The sequence below is a fragment of the Harpia harpyja genome, chromosome 21 (genome assembly GCF_026419915.1).
Source record: "Harpia harpyja isolate bHarHar1 chromosome 21, bHarHar1 primary haplotype, whole genome shotgun sequence".
NCBI lineage: Eukaryota > Metazoa > Chordata > Aves > Accipitriformes > Accipitridae > Harpia > Harpia harpyja.
The window spans coordinates 17,289,717-17,307,964 of NC_068960.1; the positions used below are offsets into that span (position 1 = coordinate 17,289,717).

An 18,248-nucleotide genomic window follows, 5' to 3' on the forward strand; every position below is an offset into this window, starting at 1 on the left:
CCAGCGCTGCTATATGTCCCCACCAGGTGGGCTTCTGAAGACCACCACTGAACTACAGAGTCTTTTCAGTCCTAGCCTGTGTTCACTTACCTGTCAGAGTCCTCTGGCTACACTCACTGGCCACTGTACTCAGCTGGCTGGCAGGGAAAGGGTTTCTCTTTCCATCCCCTTGTGTAGTCTCACCACTACTACAGGCCACAGCATCACCACCTTCTTTGTGCACCAATGTTTGTTCCTTTGGACCCAAATCTTGAGGTAAATTTGTTTCCTTCGCTGCTGGTAAGCGATGATGGTTTTGGCTCTTAGCGGCAGCTTTTCCTCTTCTTAATTTGCTTCTTGCTGCAGTGCTCTTTGACCTGTTCTGAGCCCCCTTCGCTGCTTCAGCATCCCCAGCTTTTTTCTTCCCTCTACCTAAAAGATTCGCCCACAACTCTTTGAAATCATTGTCCTGTTCATCCATTGGCCTGCAGGTTCCAGTTACGCTGTGGCCTAATGACACTGTGAGGACTGGAGGGCAGGGGGAGATATCAGAATCCGTTCAGGTTTGCATCATCCGTGACCTGCAATTTTCACCAATTCCCTTCCACTACCTCAGAGATCTCCATTCTCCAGACTTCAATGAGGTCAACAGTGTGGGCACTTCTGTGCTGCTCTGACAGTTCATTCTTCCACACTTAATTCACAGCCATTTAGTAGAGCATATTCTCTCTCCAAGAACCCCACCTGCTTTCACAAGTTGGCTCTTCAGAGGCCTCTAGACCTTACGTTAATCACCTCAGTTTGTGCAGAGTACGCATAGGATCTTCATGACACGCTATAGGGCTTCACAAAGACACTTACTAAAGCCCTTAAATAAAGAAATAAACAAAGGTGGTTATGGAGGATGGTATATGCAAATGCAGTGTGGGACAGGGCTGGTGTAGAACTTTGAAGGAGGAGAGAATTTTTATAAAATAGTAAGATTAGAAAAAGCCAGTATTGACCCAAAACGCTATCACTATAATTGTACTACAGACATGCACAAGCCACATGAGGAAAGAAGAGGAAAGCTTTCAAAACAGATATCTGATACTGGGTAGGCTTTTGTCCTGGATCTCAGGATTTGAGACTGTCCTTTTTTAATATGCATTCATACTTAGATTTATATAACACAAGACCAGCGAATGTAGTGTGGGGTGTGGGGGGGAAGTCCCTCAGATCAAGCAGCTATTCTACAGTGTAAAATTTTGCTTTGCAACACCACAGGTTTAAAGGGGAGAGCCCAACCTATTTTGAGAAGTGAATAAAGGCAGTTTCTGGCATTTCAGAAGGGTTTCTGGGACAAGTCTGAGAACAATTCTATCAAATATGTTCATCCTTTCTCTCTTCTTACCTCCATGCCTGCTCACCTTCAGGATTAGCTCTCCTGCTAACGAATACTGAACTCTTACTCTGAGTACTCAATAAACCATGGCACTGACCATGTTTCACAAACTGTTGTCAAATACACAAGGTAAACAGACTAAACAAATGGTATTTTAAAATTAGTTTCTTAATCTTTTCAGCTACAGTACGAACAGCAGTACTAGCTAGGGATTACTTGGAACAGCATTGGGTACAACGTCCAGATGGAAATGCCATCAACCCCCAGGCAACATTAAAACTAGATCTCTATTCTTAGACATTTTGATTGTCTTCTTCCTAGTCCTAAGTTCACTATGGTTCTGGCTATTTTACCAGAGGTTTTATATTGCTCCCAAAACCTATTTCTTTCAAGCCTAAACCAGAGTGTTTCACTTGGAATGGCAGCAGCTGTGGTTCAGTTTCTCCAGTAAAGCTCTGGGCACAGAAAGACTCAAAAAGCAGGAAAAACATATGCGAGATTGTTTTCTCAAATGGCTTGGCTGCAGACATGTGAGGCTAAGGAATGCTGGTTGCACACTTTCATGGGTCAGCCTTTCCTATAAGCAATTACAGATGTTAATGGATTTATTTATTTTAAACTCAGGCTCCCAAACCAGCAGAGGATTTTGCTGTGAATCTTGGAGTCATTTCCTGTTAGAGAGAAACTGAAGTTTTATGTAGCCAGTTCATAAATTTAATTTTCCTGGACAGAATCGTGGTGTAGTTATCACTGTAAATTGACCATTTTCTTCTAAGTAGAAGACAGCATGTGGAGAAAAACAGAATCTCACATCCTCCATGGCTTTAAATACCTCTCACAGACACATTTGTACTGTTGTATTACTTGTGGTGAGTTCCTGATATTAAACTTTGAAACAGATCAGCGCTTTTGCATTTGCAATCAATGTTCAGTGCCCCAGGTAGATGAAGTCAGACATACAAATGATGCAAAGCTAAGAATTTATCTGTCTTACTCCTCTCTTTCCAGACTTGTATTTACAGGCTCCTGCTCTGTTCAACATCTCAGTATTTCTGATGCTGCTCCTATTCACGTACCTAACAGCCAGCTTTGGCACCAGTTTGTAGAGCTCAAAAAGTAATGGCTTTGAAAATAATTTCTTTCAGTATAGTATTAAATTCATTTCGGAAGATTTTAGGACTCAACAAATCACAAAGCTGGTCAAATAAAATAAACAGCAGCACTTAGTTATCCACTTAGCTGCCAAATCTATAGCCCAGCTGTGCCCTTCAAGTAAATGTAGATCAGCAAAATGGTACAAAGCAGGACCAGTAAGAATGAAAGATGGAACCTGGAAAATGGAAGGAAAAGATTAGATTTAGTGTATTTTGTACTGACTGCTCTTTTTGCTCGAGTTCCAAGTTGCAGGGGGAAGGAGACAGCAATAGCACATGCCCTAATGGTGCTAAGTTCTGCCACTTCCACTGACCTGCATACCTGAAATATGTAGGTGAGTTAGATGCATTGCTCAGGATCTGCTCAGCTCAGCAGTGTGCCCCCAGCAGCGAGCAGCACTGCATGCTGCTGCAGAAAAAGCCCAGAACCCTTCAGAAGGCAGAACAGGTCAGGCAGACTGGAGAAAGCCCTGAGAAACCTGGTCTGACCCCATAGCTGACTCTGCTTTGAGCAGGATGTTGGACTAGAGACCTCCTGAGGTCACTTCCAGCCTGAGTTATCCTATGATCCTACAAATAGTCCGTCCTTGCCTTTTCCATTTGGGATTAATTTTGTTTCCTGGTAACTTTCTTTAAACCAGAACCACAAGAGTTAATTCTTACAGAAATCCATCAATGTTACTATCATAACCCTCCAGCCATATAACAACCTCACCTTTTTGATCCTGCCATTTTTAGGCTCACCAGCATCTATTGAGTTCCCTGCTTTAGCTAAAAAAAAAAAAACCAGGAGAAAGTATTCCTTTTCATCAGTTCTGTTTGCTTCCTTTGTACTTCACTGACTGTCTTCTGTTGAGACAAGGAGGCCAGAAGCTCCAAATCCACTGTCTTTAGACCACTCAATATTTTATTAAATTACATGTATCACATCCTCCAGTGTCTGTGCTCTAAAATAAGAGTCCCAGTCTTTTCTCTTTTCCTAGGAGAATCTTTCCTGGCCCCTAACCATCTCCATCAGTATTCCCTGAATCTCCTGCACTGTCCACTGCTTTTTCCGAGACACATTGACCAGTACCGCAGACAGCAGACTGCTGATACTGCGGATGAAGAAGTTTTATATTGTTCACATGGCTTCCCCACCCAGGCCTCGCAGATCCTAACATTTTCTTTGCTTTGTTTTGAAAGCATCTGCTTGTTGAGCAAAGGTTTTACCTGAACAGAGATGCCCAGGGCTCTTTCAGTATCTGGTATCATTAAGGTGTTCCATATGATTTATCTTTTTCCACCTCCATGCTCTACTTTACACTCCTCCACACTGAAGTTCATGATCTACTGTGTTACCTGCAGCTCAGAGCCTGCTGGAACTACCTCTGACCTCGACTGAGCTAAAAAAGCTGCATCACTGCCCAGCAGGACCACCAGGCACACGCCAAGGAGGATTCAGAATGAACCCTTGGATGCTCTTTGCTACCTCTCAGCCAGTTTCCGCTCTTGGATCATTTACCATTCACAACAATTCTTTATCTCTTTCCCCTTTTCAAAGGATTTCTGAGTAAACTACATTAATCCATTCTTTATTTCTTGATTTGTTGACAAATTCAAACCACTCCATTAGACTACTGAGAGACAGTCTACTGGAGAAACTAGGCTACCATGTTGATGAGATGCTATCAGGTTAAAAATATGACAGACGTCTACAAATAACTTGATGATCATTTCAACCAGTTTAATAGGTACATATAAAAGACTTACTGCCTTGTAATTACTTAGTTCAATCATAGAATCCTTCTTGGAAAAACCCAAACCAGCCAAAACCCAACAGGTAAAACATCTGCTACCCTCCCACCTTTCAGAGCAGCTGAAACCAGGACACAACTGAAAGTGTATTTCTACCAGCAGTCCAACCACTTGACACTATCTCTTCTGAGCTCTCAAATATACAGTATCTGGGCCTGCTCACTTGCTGCTTTAAACTGTCTATTTGTTCCAGGAACAATTGTCCTGCCATTTCAGTCTCCAAGAACATGTCATCATTATGGCTAGAAAGCTTACATGAGTGCTAGGTAGGCCTCAACAACTTGTACCCAGCAGATACCTTCTCCCCTCTCAACCCCCGCAGTGCTGCTTCAGTAGTTACTCATCTTTGAAGAAAGCCTGGCTCTATACCTTCAAAAAAGGAAGGTGCCATGCTACCTTGGGAGCAATTTCCTGGGTTTCACAAGAAATACTAGGGGAAGTGGGATTATTTAACACTAGAAAGTGAGGCAAAAAGTAACCTGAATTTTTTTTCCTTACGTACCATTTCCTTGTGGTGAAAGTACAAATTACCCCATTCTGCAGACAGATCCTCTCCCCCCATCTCCACCAGTGAAACAGCCTAAGAGGTGACTGCATTCCTAACTGGGTGTAGGAAGACACGATGCTGAGTCTGCAGCACCCGTCTCCACATGGAGTGAGGCTGCGTTTGCGTGCCAGGCAGAGTGGGTTGCTGCAGGAAGGGTGGCACCTTTCTCGGCAGGAGCACCTTCTCCCACTTCCTCCACCAGCAAGATCAACATAGGAGTGGTCCTGACAGTCCTGTAAGGCTGGCCAGAACTTAAAGGAAAGTCAAAGAATGGGAACAAAGTGACTGATATCACCTCCATCTTCAGAAATGAGTTAATTGCCATGGCCTGTATGAACCTAGGCTGCTAATTACAGAGTGTTGACAGCAGACAGGATGATGGGATGCACCCTGTTGCGTTGGCACTGAAAGTTTTATCGCCCCCTCCCCTTCTCTTTCCGTGAAAGCTGTGGCCTGAACATCTGAAGGTTGGTAGCAAAACCTTCAGTCAAGCCAGCCCAAATACTGCACAGGGAAAGAATTTCTGTAGTGTTTGTTCTGGAAACCACACCAGAAGGTGGTCCGTAGGGATTCTTCCAGACCAAATCCTGTAACAAAAAAATCTTCCTACGGGTTCCTGATAGAGATGAACCTACATGTCAACAGTGTAACTTCTGAAAGAGCATATTATCCTCCATACTTTTAGAGACTCTCTTCGCTAGCACCTTTTCTCACCAGGTTCCTGCACTAACCGATACCTTTATCACCATCACTACTCTACAAGGACACAACACTAGATGTGTACAGTGCACGGTCTCTGTGTTTGTAGAAGTGCAAATAAATTAACACTGAGGACAGCAGCACTTGTTCTGTGAGGAGAGAACAAATGTAAGTGCAGAACAGGAATTCAAAGTCAGGTACCAACCCTCTTGTCCTGGTCTCTGCCAGCTTTCCTGTGCCAGAAAAGGATAACAAAACCAGATGTGGAAAATAGGAAATTACAAATTAACTCAAGCCTATATAAGCAAGGAAACGATAGCTAGGAAAATCATAATCAGATTCTAATGAGCAATCTTAGCAATGACCAGTATCAATGTCTATGTGACATCATCCACTTCTATTACTGATATCCCACCAGAGTACCACACTCACATTTCTTTTCAAGACTACACCTCCCCCTGCTAGTACCTTGTATGTATGGCAAAGCACTTCATAGCCAGTAAAAAAATCTATCACATTCCAGATGTGAATTTTAAATCACTACTTACGTGACAAAACGTACCTCTACCTTTCAAATGCTGTAGAAACTAACCTTACTTTAAAAAGCACTTCACTGAAATAGAAAATTTTTACTTTTTACCTCCTCTGGAAGGATAAAGGGGAAGTGAATATAAAAATAAAAGCTAACGGTTGCTCAGGTGCAAATGCTCATGGCTTGTATGCAAACACAGTAGCATACAAATCAGAAATACATGCAGCTGGTGTTTCAAAAATGCTTATTTGATTTGACTGAAAGCAACAAAAAATTATTAATTTAAACAGAAAAATACAATTGAGAATTAAGGACTGAATAAAACCATTTCAGCAGAGGCCCCAAAAATCAATAAAGAGAACAATACTTATTAAAACCTAACTTGGTTTTAAGAGAAAGAAAAGTAATCAGAGTAATAATAAAAACAAATATGTAAAATAACATCATGGTAAGGGAATTGGATAGCAGTGAATATAAACAATGAATTGTATTAAAACGAGAAGGAGGTAAAATTACATAAGATTAGTTTTCTGGTCAGAAAAGTTAAGGACTTTCATAAAGGTCTTTTTGGTGTACATCAAACCAAAAAGAAGAACCTACCAAGGCCACTAGATCATTATAAAACAAACTGTAGAACTGTTAATACTGAGAATACGAAATATGCCTATAATATCCATCCCACGATGTTGATGAAAGTAGCCTATTCTAACAGTAATCCAAAGCGTACTGAACAGCAGCTATTGAAGATATTTCTGTCAACAGAATCAGATCATTTGCAAGTAGAAGTCACTGTGATTTTTCAAAAAGGACAATTAGGGAAGTAAACACCCATCTTTCAGACTGAGATCACCGCCAGGCCGTTAAAGAAATGGCTTGTATGGGAATTGATGAATGAAGATGGATAATGAAATTAATATCAATAAACACAGTTTTATGAAAACCAAGATCTCCTACGTTAAGCTAATACCTTTTTAATGAGACCTCTGCGTGTTAACAGAAGCGTAAGTCTTTTGTAAACCATTAAAGAAGTATCAAGGGACAAAATGATTAATTAGAATCATGCAAAATCAATATAATACATTTAAAATTATTAAAATGTAGCTAGATAGGTTTCAAAATGCAACTGCAAACAGCAGTCACTGAGCACATATGTTCCTAGTACCATCCCACAGAGATTAACTCTATGCCTATCTTATTTTTCTATTATTTAGACTAAGGAAGTGAGTTAGGAGAGACATAAACCACCATTGATGAAGCTGTCTGATGATGCAGAGAAAGGAACTGTTAGATAGTGTTGATGACAGAGAGGCAGACCAATGCAGACCACTTGGTAAACTAGCACAAATCTCAATACAAAGTTCCTGTTTTGGGACAAGGCCATACGTACAGGATAGGTAAATCTATCCTGGGAAGCAACAAGTACAAAGGAGTTAGGAGTCCAGACAGATAATCAGAACATTGGCAGGCCCCTAGATGAGTCTGCGGCCATATGGATACATATGCTGTAACAGTAAAAAGGTTTTATTTCCTTTGTAGTTGGTACTAGTGAAAACTGTGGTGAAATTGCTACAGAGAACCTACAGCACGATTCATTCACAAGAGGCTGCATTGCCCATAGGTCATACGGCACTAGAGGCATACAGCTTAGGAAAGGTGCTGTTTCAAACTGCCTCTTCAGTACCCAGTATGAAGCCTTACCTAGCCCACCATTCCTCCAAATTGACCACAATGTGACCTCACCCCGGGTGTCTGACTCCACTCCAACACAGAGAATTTTGGCCACGTCAAACAATTCTATCATTTTGTAGATCAAGAGCGGAGCAATCAGGGTTATGGACGGCAAGAAAGTCAACTGAATAATTAATGAAGAAGTGAATATAAAGAGAAGTAAGAACACTGCAATGTTAAACATTCAAGCCATTTCTTTCCAAGAAGACAATGTTATCCTAAGGGGCACATTCACTTAAACCAATGTAAGTTCTACTGATACTATTTTTTCCCCAAAAGTCTATCTTCTGATTTGTGATTATGTTGAAGCTTATCATCACAAAAGCCAAATATAAAATGAAATTTAACACAGTATCTTGATTTCCCCACATTCTCTAAAATAGAATGATGCTTGCTTTGAAAAGGTGACCAAACTCATCACGGTTTGCTACAGGTGATCTAATAATGTATCTTTTACACTAACATTTTGTTAATTTATAACAATGAATAACTTGCTCTCTTCTCAGCTAAAATCACATATAAGAGCTACAGTAAAATACACAACATACTACTTTGTGGATATGTTGCTTTATGATGTTTCCATGCTACCATATCTGTTCTCTGTACTCCAGTGTCTATCATAAACAAGCTCGGCTTACTGTTCAGAAAATACATTTTTACATTTCTTCCTATTAAAATATCTTCTCCTTTCATTAATTTAGTTCCTTCACCTTCTCAATATCCAAATATATCATTACCTACAGACTTGATGAGAATGCTCTGGGAAACTCTGGTATCATACCAATGATCTCAAGGATGCATAAATATGTGTCTTCCACAGACTGCTACAATAACAGCAAGAGGTCAGCTCTCAGACAAGGATGTCAATTCCTCTGTGTTTAGCTTCCAGGAAAATTCTTTCTAGAAACTCTGGACAAAGGCCTTGCATATAACTGAGGACCCTGAAGCACAGTTTGAGTTTCACTAGCGTACAATAATGTGTCAAACATCCTGTTTAAATTGCTATTTTCTACCATTTGACAGTTTCTTTGGAAAAAACATGTAATGAAAATTGACCCAGTGGGAAAAGCAAATGCTCAAAAGAACTTGAGGTCCATTTTCTCCCAAATCTAAAGCTTATGATAAAAATTCTTTCTGTTTCTGTTTCCAGTCTGCCTCTGACACATCTGTACAGTGTAAAGCAATACAATCACTTCTGGCTATCCAGAAAACTGTTTTAATCCAAACAGCAAAATCAAAGGGGAGAGGAGGGACCAGGAGGGAGAAGAATACGATTTTAAGTAGATACGAAAGCCAACCACACAAGGGTCTTTTTTTGTAGTCAAAACATGGACTGTACCCAGCCTGTGATTTTTGAGAGTTTATACAGGAGCCAACAGACTGAGCATCAGCCAATGTTACCGTCTTTGGGCTTTACTAGAGTCAAGCTATTTTAGTACAAATAGTATGTTTTTGCCCAGCAAATGCATAATTTCGACTTTATTTAAAAAGACCAGGGTTAAAAGAAGCACCTGTGTACCTGCAGGATCAGGGACAAAGCACTGTCAGTAAAACGGCCGACACCCACTGCTTCCCCTCAAGGCAGGCTCATACGCTGCTCCTTGTGCCCCTGAGTCTGGAAAAGAAAAATAAAATTCCACTTTGCTTTATGCAGCAGCTGACAAACTCCTCAGAATTGCTTTCCCTGATGACATTGCTTGAAAGGAGTCTGCTTTGAGGCTGGACGCATTGAACAAAGTTTTTAATGAATCTTCCTAGCTGTCAACGCTGCTTAAACTCAGCCAGCCTCATAATCAGGCCTTCCACAGAACAACTTCGCCTTTGCTTTATCACCTAATTTTTACTTTTGATGCCATTTTAACATCAAGGATGGAGTTTTAGCACAGCAATCAGCTGCCCACCCGAACCCAACCTGAGGTCCCCTAACAAACACGTCAGGGCTTCAAGGCCACGCTCGGAGGTGCCTCAAGGTTTCTGTTCCCAGCTGTAACTGCGACGGGCCCCTGAGGGCGAAGGCCTGAGCTCCCCTCAGGCTCCGCGCCCCAGCAGGGCCAGGCAGGCCCGCCAGCCCCTGAGCCGCACCCCGTCCACACGAGGGACCCTCCTCCCGCTCCTCAGGGGGAATGACGTCCTACCACTGACGTCGCATCCTCACGCGGATGACGTCGCACCCTGGGCGGTGACGCCAACCCCCGGGTTCGACACCACCGCCCCCCCGCCAGCAGGTGGCGCCGCGCGGATGGCGCCGGCGTCATGACGTCACGCCGCCCGCCTCCGCCACAGCGGGGCGGCTCGCAGGGCCGCCGCTGTGAGAGGGCCGCCCCGCCCCGCTCGGCCCGCCGCCCCGGCCCGGCCCGGCCCGGCCTGCCGCTGACCTCTCCGCCGCGGCACGGGCTCCCGCCGCTCCTCGCGCCCCGCCGCCGCGGCGGGGAGCCCCGATGCCCAGCCGGAGCGCATGCGCGAGGCGCCAACCGTCTCCCTCGCCCCGCAACGGCCCGCGGCGCGCATGCGCGGGGCCCTAGTCAGCGTCCCGCCGGCAGGGCCCGCGCATGCGCGCGCGGCGAGGACCGCGCCCTCCCCGCGCAGGCGCACGGGCTTCCCGCCACTGGTTGCTATGGCGATGCCCCCCACCCCCCCGCCCGGTCCCCGTTCGGGTTGTCCCCTCAGCAGGGCCCGCCGGTCGCGGCTGGTCGTGTCAGCGGGGAACGAAGGCGACCCGGCGGTCTCCCCGCTCCTGGCCCCGGGAGAACGGGTGGGAGCCTCCCCCCAGGCAGGCAGCGGCGCTGGGCGGCGCCTCCTGAGGCGAATCCGGCGTGAGGCGGGCGGTCCGGCCGCCACCGGGGGCGGCCGTGCTCCAGGGGAAAGCGGCGGCCGACCCGGCCGCCTCCCGCCGCCTGGCAGCGCCTCAGGGCCTCAGCCGAGCCCGGCCCCGGCCCGGGGGAACGTAAAATGCTGGAGCGATTGGTTAGGGCCTCGGCTCTGATGTAACTTCGGTGCACAGCTAGTCCGGAAAAAATACCACCGAAAGAGGAAAGCGTAGAGCATAGCATTGCTTATTAATGTTTTTGAGGAATTCGAATCTGTCGAAATACTCATATGTAGAAAAATGCGAATTGTAAATAGGGAGAGAAATACCTACTGCCTGTTCATGAGCATGGAACTATCATTTAAAGTCACTCGTCTTCACATCTAAAACCTAAGGTACGCGTTCCCAGGCTGCTGCTGAGCTGCAGCTAAAGCCCGTTATAATTGTAATGCTTTGGGCTTATAATGAATGCTGTGCTGCTCACATGGAAATTAATGGAAGTACTGAAATTTCATGGTGAGCAGTTGCATAGCTCAAGCTTTTCCCAAGCTTATCTGTCAAAAGAAAGAACATTGCCTTTTTATTTCATACTTCTTACTACCTGGAGTTGAACAGGAAAATGGATGCCATTTTTCCACTACATTCAGTTCAGGCTCAGAGAGCTCATACCAAATAATAACTTGGAGTCGGGATCAACAATCATTTCCTCCAAATGAATAGTTAATTGTGGCCAAAGGTCTGCAGGTATAAAACCACCAGAGATGCAGTGGGTGGGTGGGGGATTCGTACACTGGATTTGTGTTTTGAATGCATATTTTGTGTTGAAATCAGGATTTCTTTCTCAACGCTTGGTATGCATGCAGCAAGAACCAAAATCACTCCTGGGTAACACTTCTTAACAGGCCCAGAGGCAGAGGGAAGAGGTTTAGCGGCACACAGAACACGCTGGGGCTGACATTCCTGTTTGCTTCAAAAACATCAGGGTGGGCACTTTACTAACAAATACAGAGCACTGCTGCTAATTGTGAGCAATACAATGGCTCCTTTACACATAACATTTATTTTTCCATAATTATATCTTGAACCATAATTTGACATCACCAAAAGAAACCGACACTGTCATAGCACTGCCTGTTTGGAAAGCTTATAGAAAAAAAATTAACTACAACTTTTAAAATGGAACAAGCTCCTGAGCCACCATGCTTCTTCACTTCTAGCAAAGCAATTTAATTTTTAACTCATGCTAAATTCAAACCATTTTAGCTGGAAACCCTTGAATTTTAAGCAAAGAATTGGTGCTCCTGGTTATTTTGGCAGGACCGTCGGGTGTATTTTCTGCAGCGAATCTCCCCAGGAGATGCAATGTGCCCATGTCAGTATGAGAACCCAAAACTGATATGAAGAAATCCTTTGGTTTGTGTCTTTCAACACTTCTGCTAGTTTATTCAAGTTCTTTCTCAAGCTGCTACACTTATGGGAATTAGAAGCACTCTGAAGAAAATCCTGCAAGAACTTGCAAGCGCACATTGCACAAACGTACTGAAAAATACTCTGGTTATGATGTGCTGAGACACCGCATTGGTTCCACAAGGACGGCTAAGCCAAGTCACAGTAACATTTTCTTGCACAACACCGTACACGCAAACTGAATTCAAAAGCACCAAATATTTAAAAGAATAACTGGGAGGACCTGGAGGGACATCTCCACAAGGTGCTGGTGGGCCTGCAAACCCGTTACACACCTGCAGTCAGGGAAACTGCCCACTGGCGTTCGAAGCGACACTGAACACGGCAAACACAGGCATCTTCAGCCAGACCAGCCTGCACATCACGGCTGCCAGGCAACACTGCAGCCTCCAGCTCTTCTGCATTTCAGGTAGTCAAACGCAATTTTCTGTTCCAAAAGTGCTGAGATACCAGCAAAAAGGGCCCCTGAGAAACGTGAAACACATAACATGCACAAGCATCTGCTTTTCCACCACTTGAATCCTTTAAAGCTTACTGTGCTCAACGTGAGGTGCGCAAACACCCCGGGCCTTGTTGATGTGTGCAAATGTAGCCTTTTAAAAGTCTGCATTGAAAAGAGCCAGAAGAACTGCGGTATTTCCAACACAGATGGGTCCAAAAGCACTGACTTTTAACAGTGCATACTGGCTACCAATCTGGTATCTATCTATCTACTTCACAGGACATTTCAAGGCCTCTAACCATTCCTAAAGGCAACAAGGACGTGGTTGCTGCAACAGGCTCTATTCACTATTTGCACCCAACATCAGCTAGAAGACGCAGCTGCAACTACAGGTGTAGAGAGGAGAAGCAGCTCTCCCAGAATCAGGCAGCTGACCAGAGGCAGGCTATCGGATTCCCTATGTAGACCTACCGGACTTCTGCTAGCAATTTTTTAATAATTCATTTTTTCTCCCCACCAGGGAACTGGTCTGGATCAGAGATGGCCTAGGGCCCCAGTGCCTTAGACTCTAGCATGAAAATCTTGGCTTAATTTAATGCATGCTAGTGGTACTCTCCCATGAATTACAACTGTATAGATGCAGGCAGGTCCCTGAAATAGCAACACTTCGGATATACATTGCGAAAGACAGGATATTTACTATCACACTTTGGTTTTGAGCAGTCTTTGCAGAAAACGACAATTATGGAACTTGTGGGCACTATTGCCAATACTAAAATGTTTTTAAAGTAACTGCGCTTGAATTCACTGTGCAATGGTATTTATATGAAATATGTAAATCTGTTTATCTAGCTATGAACATACACATTATGTATTATATATACATATACACATTTATCCCCAGTATGCTACAGTCAGCATTTCTCCAAGTTTGTGTTTCACTTTGTTATCTCTGCTCAGTCTGAGGGGCAGATCCACTGATCTGGGTTAAGACTTGTAATGCTGGTGGCTCTTTGGCAGCTCCAGATTAACTTTGTAAAGCTTTCGATACAGATCAATTCAATCCAGGTCAGCAGCGATCAGAGAAGCAGCCACGGGGGGCCAATTCCAATGAGTAAAATTTAGAGTTTGCATTAATTTATCGTGTTAATCTGCCCTTCTCATGGACTTTGGCCATGCTGGATGACAGAGCTCAGCACAATACTCGGCGCACTGAGTCTCTTGAAAGGGCAAAACAAGCAACAATGCAGCATTTGCCTCAAGAGCAGGTTTGTTTTGTTTGTTTTTTCTCTACAGTGTGAATTTTGGGACAGTGCATGCTACCATATCCATGTTCTCTTGTAAGCCTGCCAGAAAAATATGCATGTTTCCATTCAGTAAATCAGACAGCATGAGTTAGAGTGTGCATGTCTAATTAACTTGTTATAAACCAAAATTTGTCTTGTTCTCCTGGGAGGTGAAGTGAAATAAAATTTCCAAGAAGAATCACCATCATTCAGTAAGGGCATTAAACGTGCTAAGAATCTCTAAACACATTAAAAATACAGTGCCCAACTAAAAAAAATCCATATCCTTTGATTTCTTGAAGAAAAATGCAAGATAACTTAGAACACTTGTTTTTTAAAATGTCTGCTAAACCACTTGAGACAGCACAAGTCCAGTGACTGAGGTACATAGTGAAACAAAACTCAAGTTGAATCTCCCTCCGCCTCCTGGCACAGCTCTGGCTTCCTGAGTTTCTAGGGGTTTAATGTGGGACAGTTCCATGAAGGATTTACTTACTGATTTACCTCTGGGTCAGGCTTTAACCCCTCGTTTACTTGGGCTGCAAAAGGAGAACCAATCTTTGCTTGGCTTCACAGACTGCTGCTTTGTTAACTTCTATTACCTGACCCCAAATCCCTTGCAGATCGTATCTTGACATTTGGAATAAAGCTGGACAGATACATTCAATGGACAATTCATTACAATACTTTTTGCCCTATAGATTTGAAGAGAGGAGGAAACTGCTTCTTCCACCCATTTTTCATCCTTCCTGCTGCTGTAAATAGATTAACAGCAATGAGACAATCAGGAGTCCTTACAAATTTAAGTACTTACAGAAGCCTTTGGTCCTTGTACTCCTGCCAACTATTCCATTTCGACCAGACTTTTTTACCCATTCCCACCTGTTCACACTCCAGACTGTTTCCAGGAGGAGTGCGATGGGAAGGGGCTTGTGATTTGAGATAAAATTCTTGCTAGAAGGGGCTCCAGGACTGACAGTGGGAGACAGCACCAAGGAGCACCCTTCTGTCAGGGGTGAGAATGGGAAAACGACCGTCCAGGCAGATGAACTCCCCTCTTGGCCTGGACTGTGTTGCAAGCACAGCATCGGCCACTAAAAGATGGAGGTTAAGTGTAAAGGGGGAGGTAAAGGAGAAACGAAAGATGATTCTGAGAGCAGAGGGACAACAAATAACCTTTTTTTCCTGGAAGGAAGGCTTCCTGCTGATGAAAGAAAAGGAAACCCTGTGTTTAACCCACTCCAGAAGCATCAGGAGGTGAGCTGTTCTGGGCAGAGAAAGATACCAAGATAGATTTTAGCATGCCATCCTCTTGTTCCCAAGCAATAGGGGAGACAACCAGCTGGAAAGGACTTTGTACAGGATAATTCCAGTAAGCAGCCAAGGTTCCAGGTATTGTCTGAAATCCCAGGAATTTTTGAACCCAGGAGTTACTGGGAAAGCACACGATCTCACCAGATTAGGTCTGGGCAGACCCAGACCTGCCCTGGGAAGAATTTCCAAATGAACAGGGTATTAGGAAGAGATGTTCTTGAAGTTGCTGTTACATTTGTGTTGTTTGCCTCATCCAAACCCAGCAGGTACTTGTCTTTATGCCTCTGGATCTTGGAGGAGGTTTGTTTCACTTTGTGCTGGGATTCTTGCGTCCTGGGCTGTGTCCTGAACTCAGATTCACTACATTTCTTAGGGAAATTTATTTAAGCTCCATGAAGACCTTATCTGTACAGTAAGAATAATTCTGACTTACTTCACAAGGAGCATGGGAGGATTAATTAACAATTGTGAGGCACTACAGAAGTGCTAAACGTTATTAATGGCTCCCAAGTTTTCTTCTTTTGGAAACAGTGGCCATTTCTTCCCATAATGTTTTAAACAGTTGCTGCTCAAGGAGCTTAGATTGCAGATTCCTGGCTTGTGGTTTGTCCATAAATCATAGACCTGGAGCCTACCCAAGACACTCTCGATAGTCTCAGCAGGAAGTCTGGACGAGAGAAAACTCTGTTCTCAATTTGGCCCAGTGAACTACTTTATGGGCCAGTCCAGTTTCAAGGTCCTGAGCCAGACGTGAGAGGGACTCTGTCCAAGTTTAAAAGCACGAGGTCTCAGGAATGTCCTTTGAAACGGGATTTCACTGCCTATAAATATTTTCCATCTTCTGCCCTGGAGGATATAGGTTTGACTCCACAGCTGATGAGCCTGGGCAGAGCAGGAGAGAAGGCCATGCTGTTTATCACCAACAGTTTGTCAGCACACAAAGTTTAACTTGTAGAAAAATGAACACCCCCCCCCCCCCCCCCAAAAACAACCAACCAACCAACAAGTAAAAGAGAGAGGCAGCAGTTAATAAGGTCCCAGTAAAAATCAAACCCGACAGATCAATTTTCTGCACAAAGCAGGGTTCAGCATTGCTTACAGCCAGGAAACCAAATAAACTCCATGAGATTCTTCCAGGTTGGAGATCCCTAATTCCATCCCAGGGGGAAATGGGGAAATCTGGTAGAGCAAATGCAGACGTAAAGGACACAACTAGCCCATGCTGGGCGCTTCACAGCACCATTCCCACATGTTGCACAGTCTTGGTTCACCTCAATATGCTAGAGAAATCACGGGGCACTACTCTTGCTGCAGGAAGAGCACAAGCCGGAAACTGCTCAGGGATACAATGCGTCTGAGGACAAGTAATTTAGTGTCTGAGTGGAGAGGATGGGAGCTGGAAGAGCATGGGAGCTGGAAGACTTCACCACTACAAACAGCACTGAAATTCTGATGCAAGATCCACACAAGCCTTCTCTGCTGCGCAGCATGTTTTGAGGTTGTGCAGAAAGTGAAAAAACAGGTTCTAACTAGCTACCCGTGCTTCCCTTTTACCACCACCTTTGAAACAACTCATCCTTTACGCTGAGCCTCTGTTGCACTCCTTGTGGAGGCCCTTTCAGACACAGTCACCTACAGACTAGCTTTCGAGCGACTTGCCTGTATTGCTATCAGCATTTCAGTTTGTGTTCATCAACATGATGCCATACATCCCCCTTTTCCACTAGGATCTGTTCTGTTAGCCATGCATAAAATCTTCATACACCAGCACTCTCTGCAGGTCTTTGCAAAATAAAAGGGAAAGCTGAGTCTGAAAGGGGACACCCGGACAGAGGCTGCTGGTGCATACAACGATGCAGCTTAGACAAAGCATCAGACAAAGAAGCAATGCAAAGTATGTGAGATTTGGGTCAAAACACCCTCCTGATCCTGCTGCTCCTGCTCCTTGCTGTGTACAGGCTCCCAGGACTATTGCCACCTTTCACTGTGTTTGATGGGTTCAGTGACAAAGGGTAGGTTTGCACTCCAGTAACAGAAATCTTATTTGATGTTTTAGTCACAAATCTCTCATGGCAAAAAATTAGCACCTCGAGGGCTGCTGGGATTCCCGAAGGATTCTCAGGACTGCAGAGGTTAAAGATGTGTCAGACAGTTCATGACTGTCCCATAGTAAGCATGCTCTGCTTCTCACTGCATCAAATTTTATAAACTAGCATCCAGCTTCAGGTCAGGCATTATATCAACACATGCTATTTTTAGGCACTTTATCAGTGAGCACCAGGTGACCAGCTTGCAGGTAAATGCACTCACCTGCTGTACTGTTAGCATCAGAAAATCACCAAAGGTTTTAATTTCTTCAGCCTGTGTTCATGAAACACCCTGTATTGTGAAGTGGCCACATTGTATTGCTCCTTTCAAGTGTCCTACAAGGCTCTGTGCATCCATGTATAGCATCTAGTAATTTTTCCTGCGTATTAATGTCAATTTTGATGGCAAAGGATCTTATATCTACTTGGAAAACAAGAATGCTGCCCAGTCTCCAAAGCGTATAGCTGAATTCCACATATGTTGTCAACTTCCAGGAATAAAGCCTTACATGTTTACCTGTACCAGCTTAGATGCTGGCTTACTCTTCTGATCTTTGAGGATGGACAATTTAAGGGTATTTTGTTATTGCATGATCAAGGAAACCCACCGTAATCAAAAGATGCCATCCGTATCTTACCAGAAGCTGGATCAAGACCTGTGGCCTCTAGCTGAGCTACAGCTACCCTAGAATCACAGAATCGTTTAGGTTGGAAAAGACCTTTAAGATCATTGAGTCCAACTGTTAACCTAGCACTGCCAAGTCCACCACTAAATGATGTCCCTAAGCGCGATTGTCTACATGTCTTTTAAATCCCTGCAGGGATGGTGACTCAACCATTTCCCTGGGCAGCCTGTTCCAATGCTTGACACCACTTTCAGTGAAGAAATTTTTCCTAATATCCAATCTAAAACTCCCCTGGCACAACTTGAGGCCATTTCCTCTCGTCCTATCGCTTGTTACTTGGGAGAAGAGACTGACCCCCACCTTGCTACAACCTCCTTTCAGACAGTTGTAGAGAGCGATA

General features: G+C 44.1%; 1 protein-coding gene across 3 annotated transcripts in view; it reads right to left on the minus strand.

Moving 5' to 3' along the window:
* Window positions 1-10,327, minus strand: part of SLX4 (SLX4 structure-specific endonuclease subunit) — a 32,992-nt gene extending 22,665 nt beyond the window's left edge. For 2 of the 3 annotated variants that reach the window (XM_052773210.1, XM_052773208.1), the window contains exons 1-3: window positions 10,196-10,327; window positions 9,332-9,435; window positions 91-847 (exon numbers count right to left, since the gene is read on the minus strand). In XM_052773210.1, coding sequence (XP_052629170.1) covers window positions 91-460 — 370 coding nt within the window. In that variant the 5' untranslated portion in view covers window positions 461-847; window positions 9,332-9,435; window positions 10,196-10,327. Of the gene's footprint in view, window positions 1-90; window positions 848-9,331; window positions 9,436-9,955; window positions 10,031-10,195 lie in introns of those variants that run through there. The other variant, XM_052773209.1, reaches the window with a different exon arrangement.
* Window positions 10,328-18,248: the final 7,921 nt, after the last annotated feature.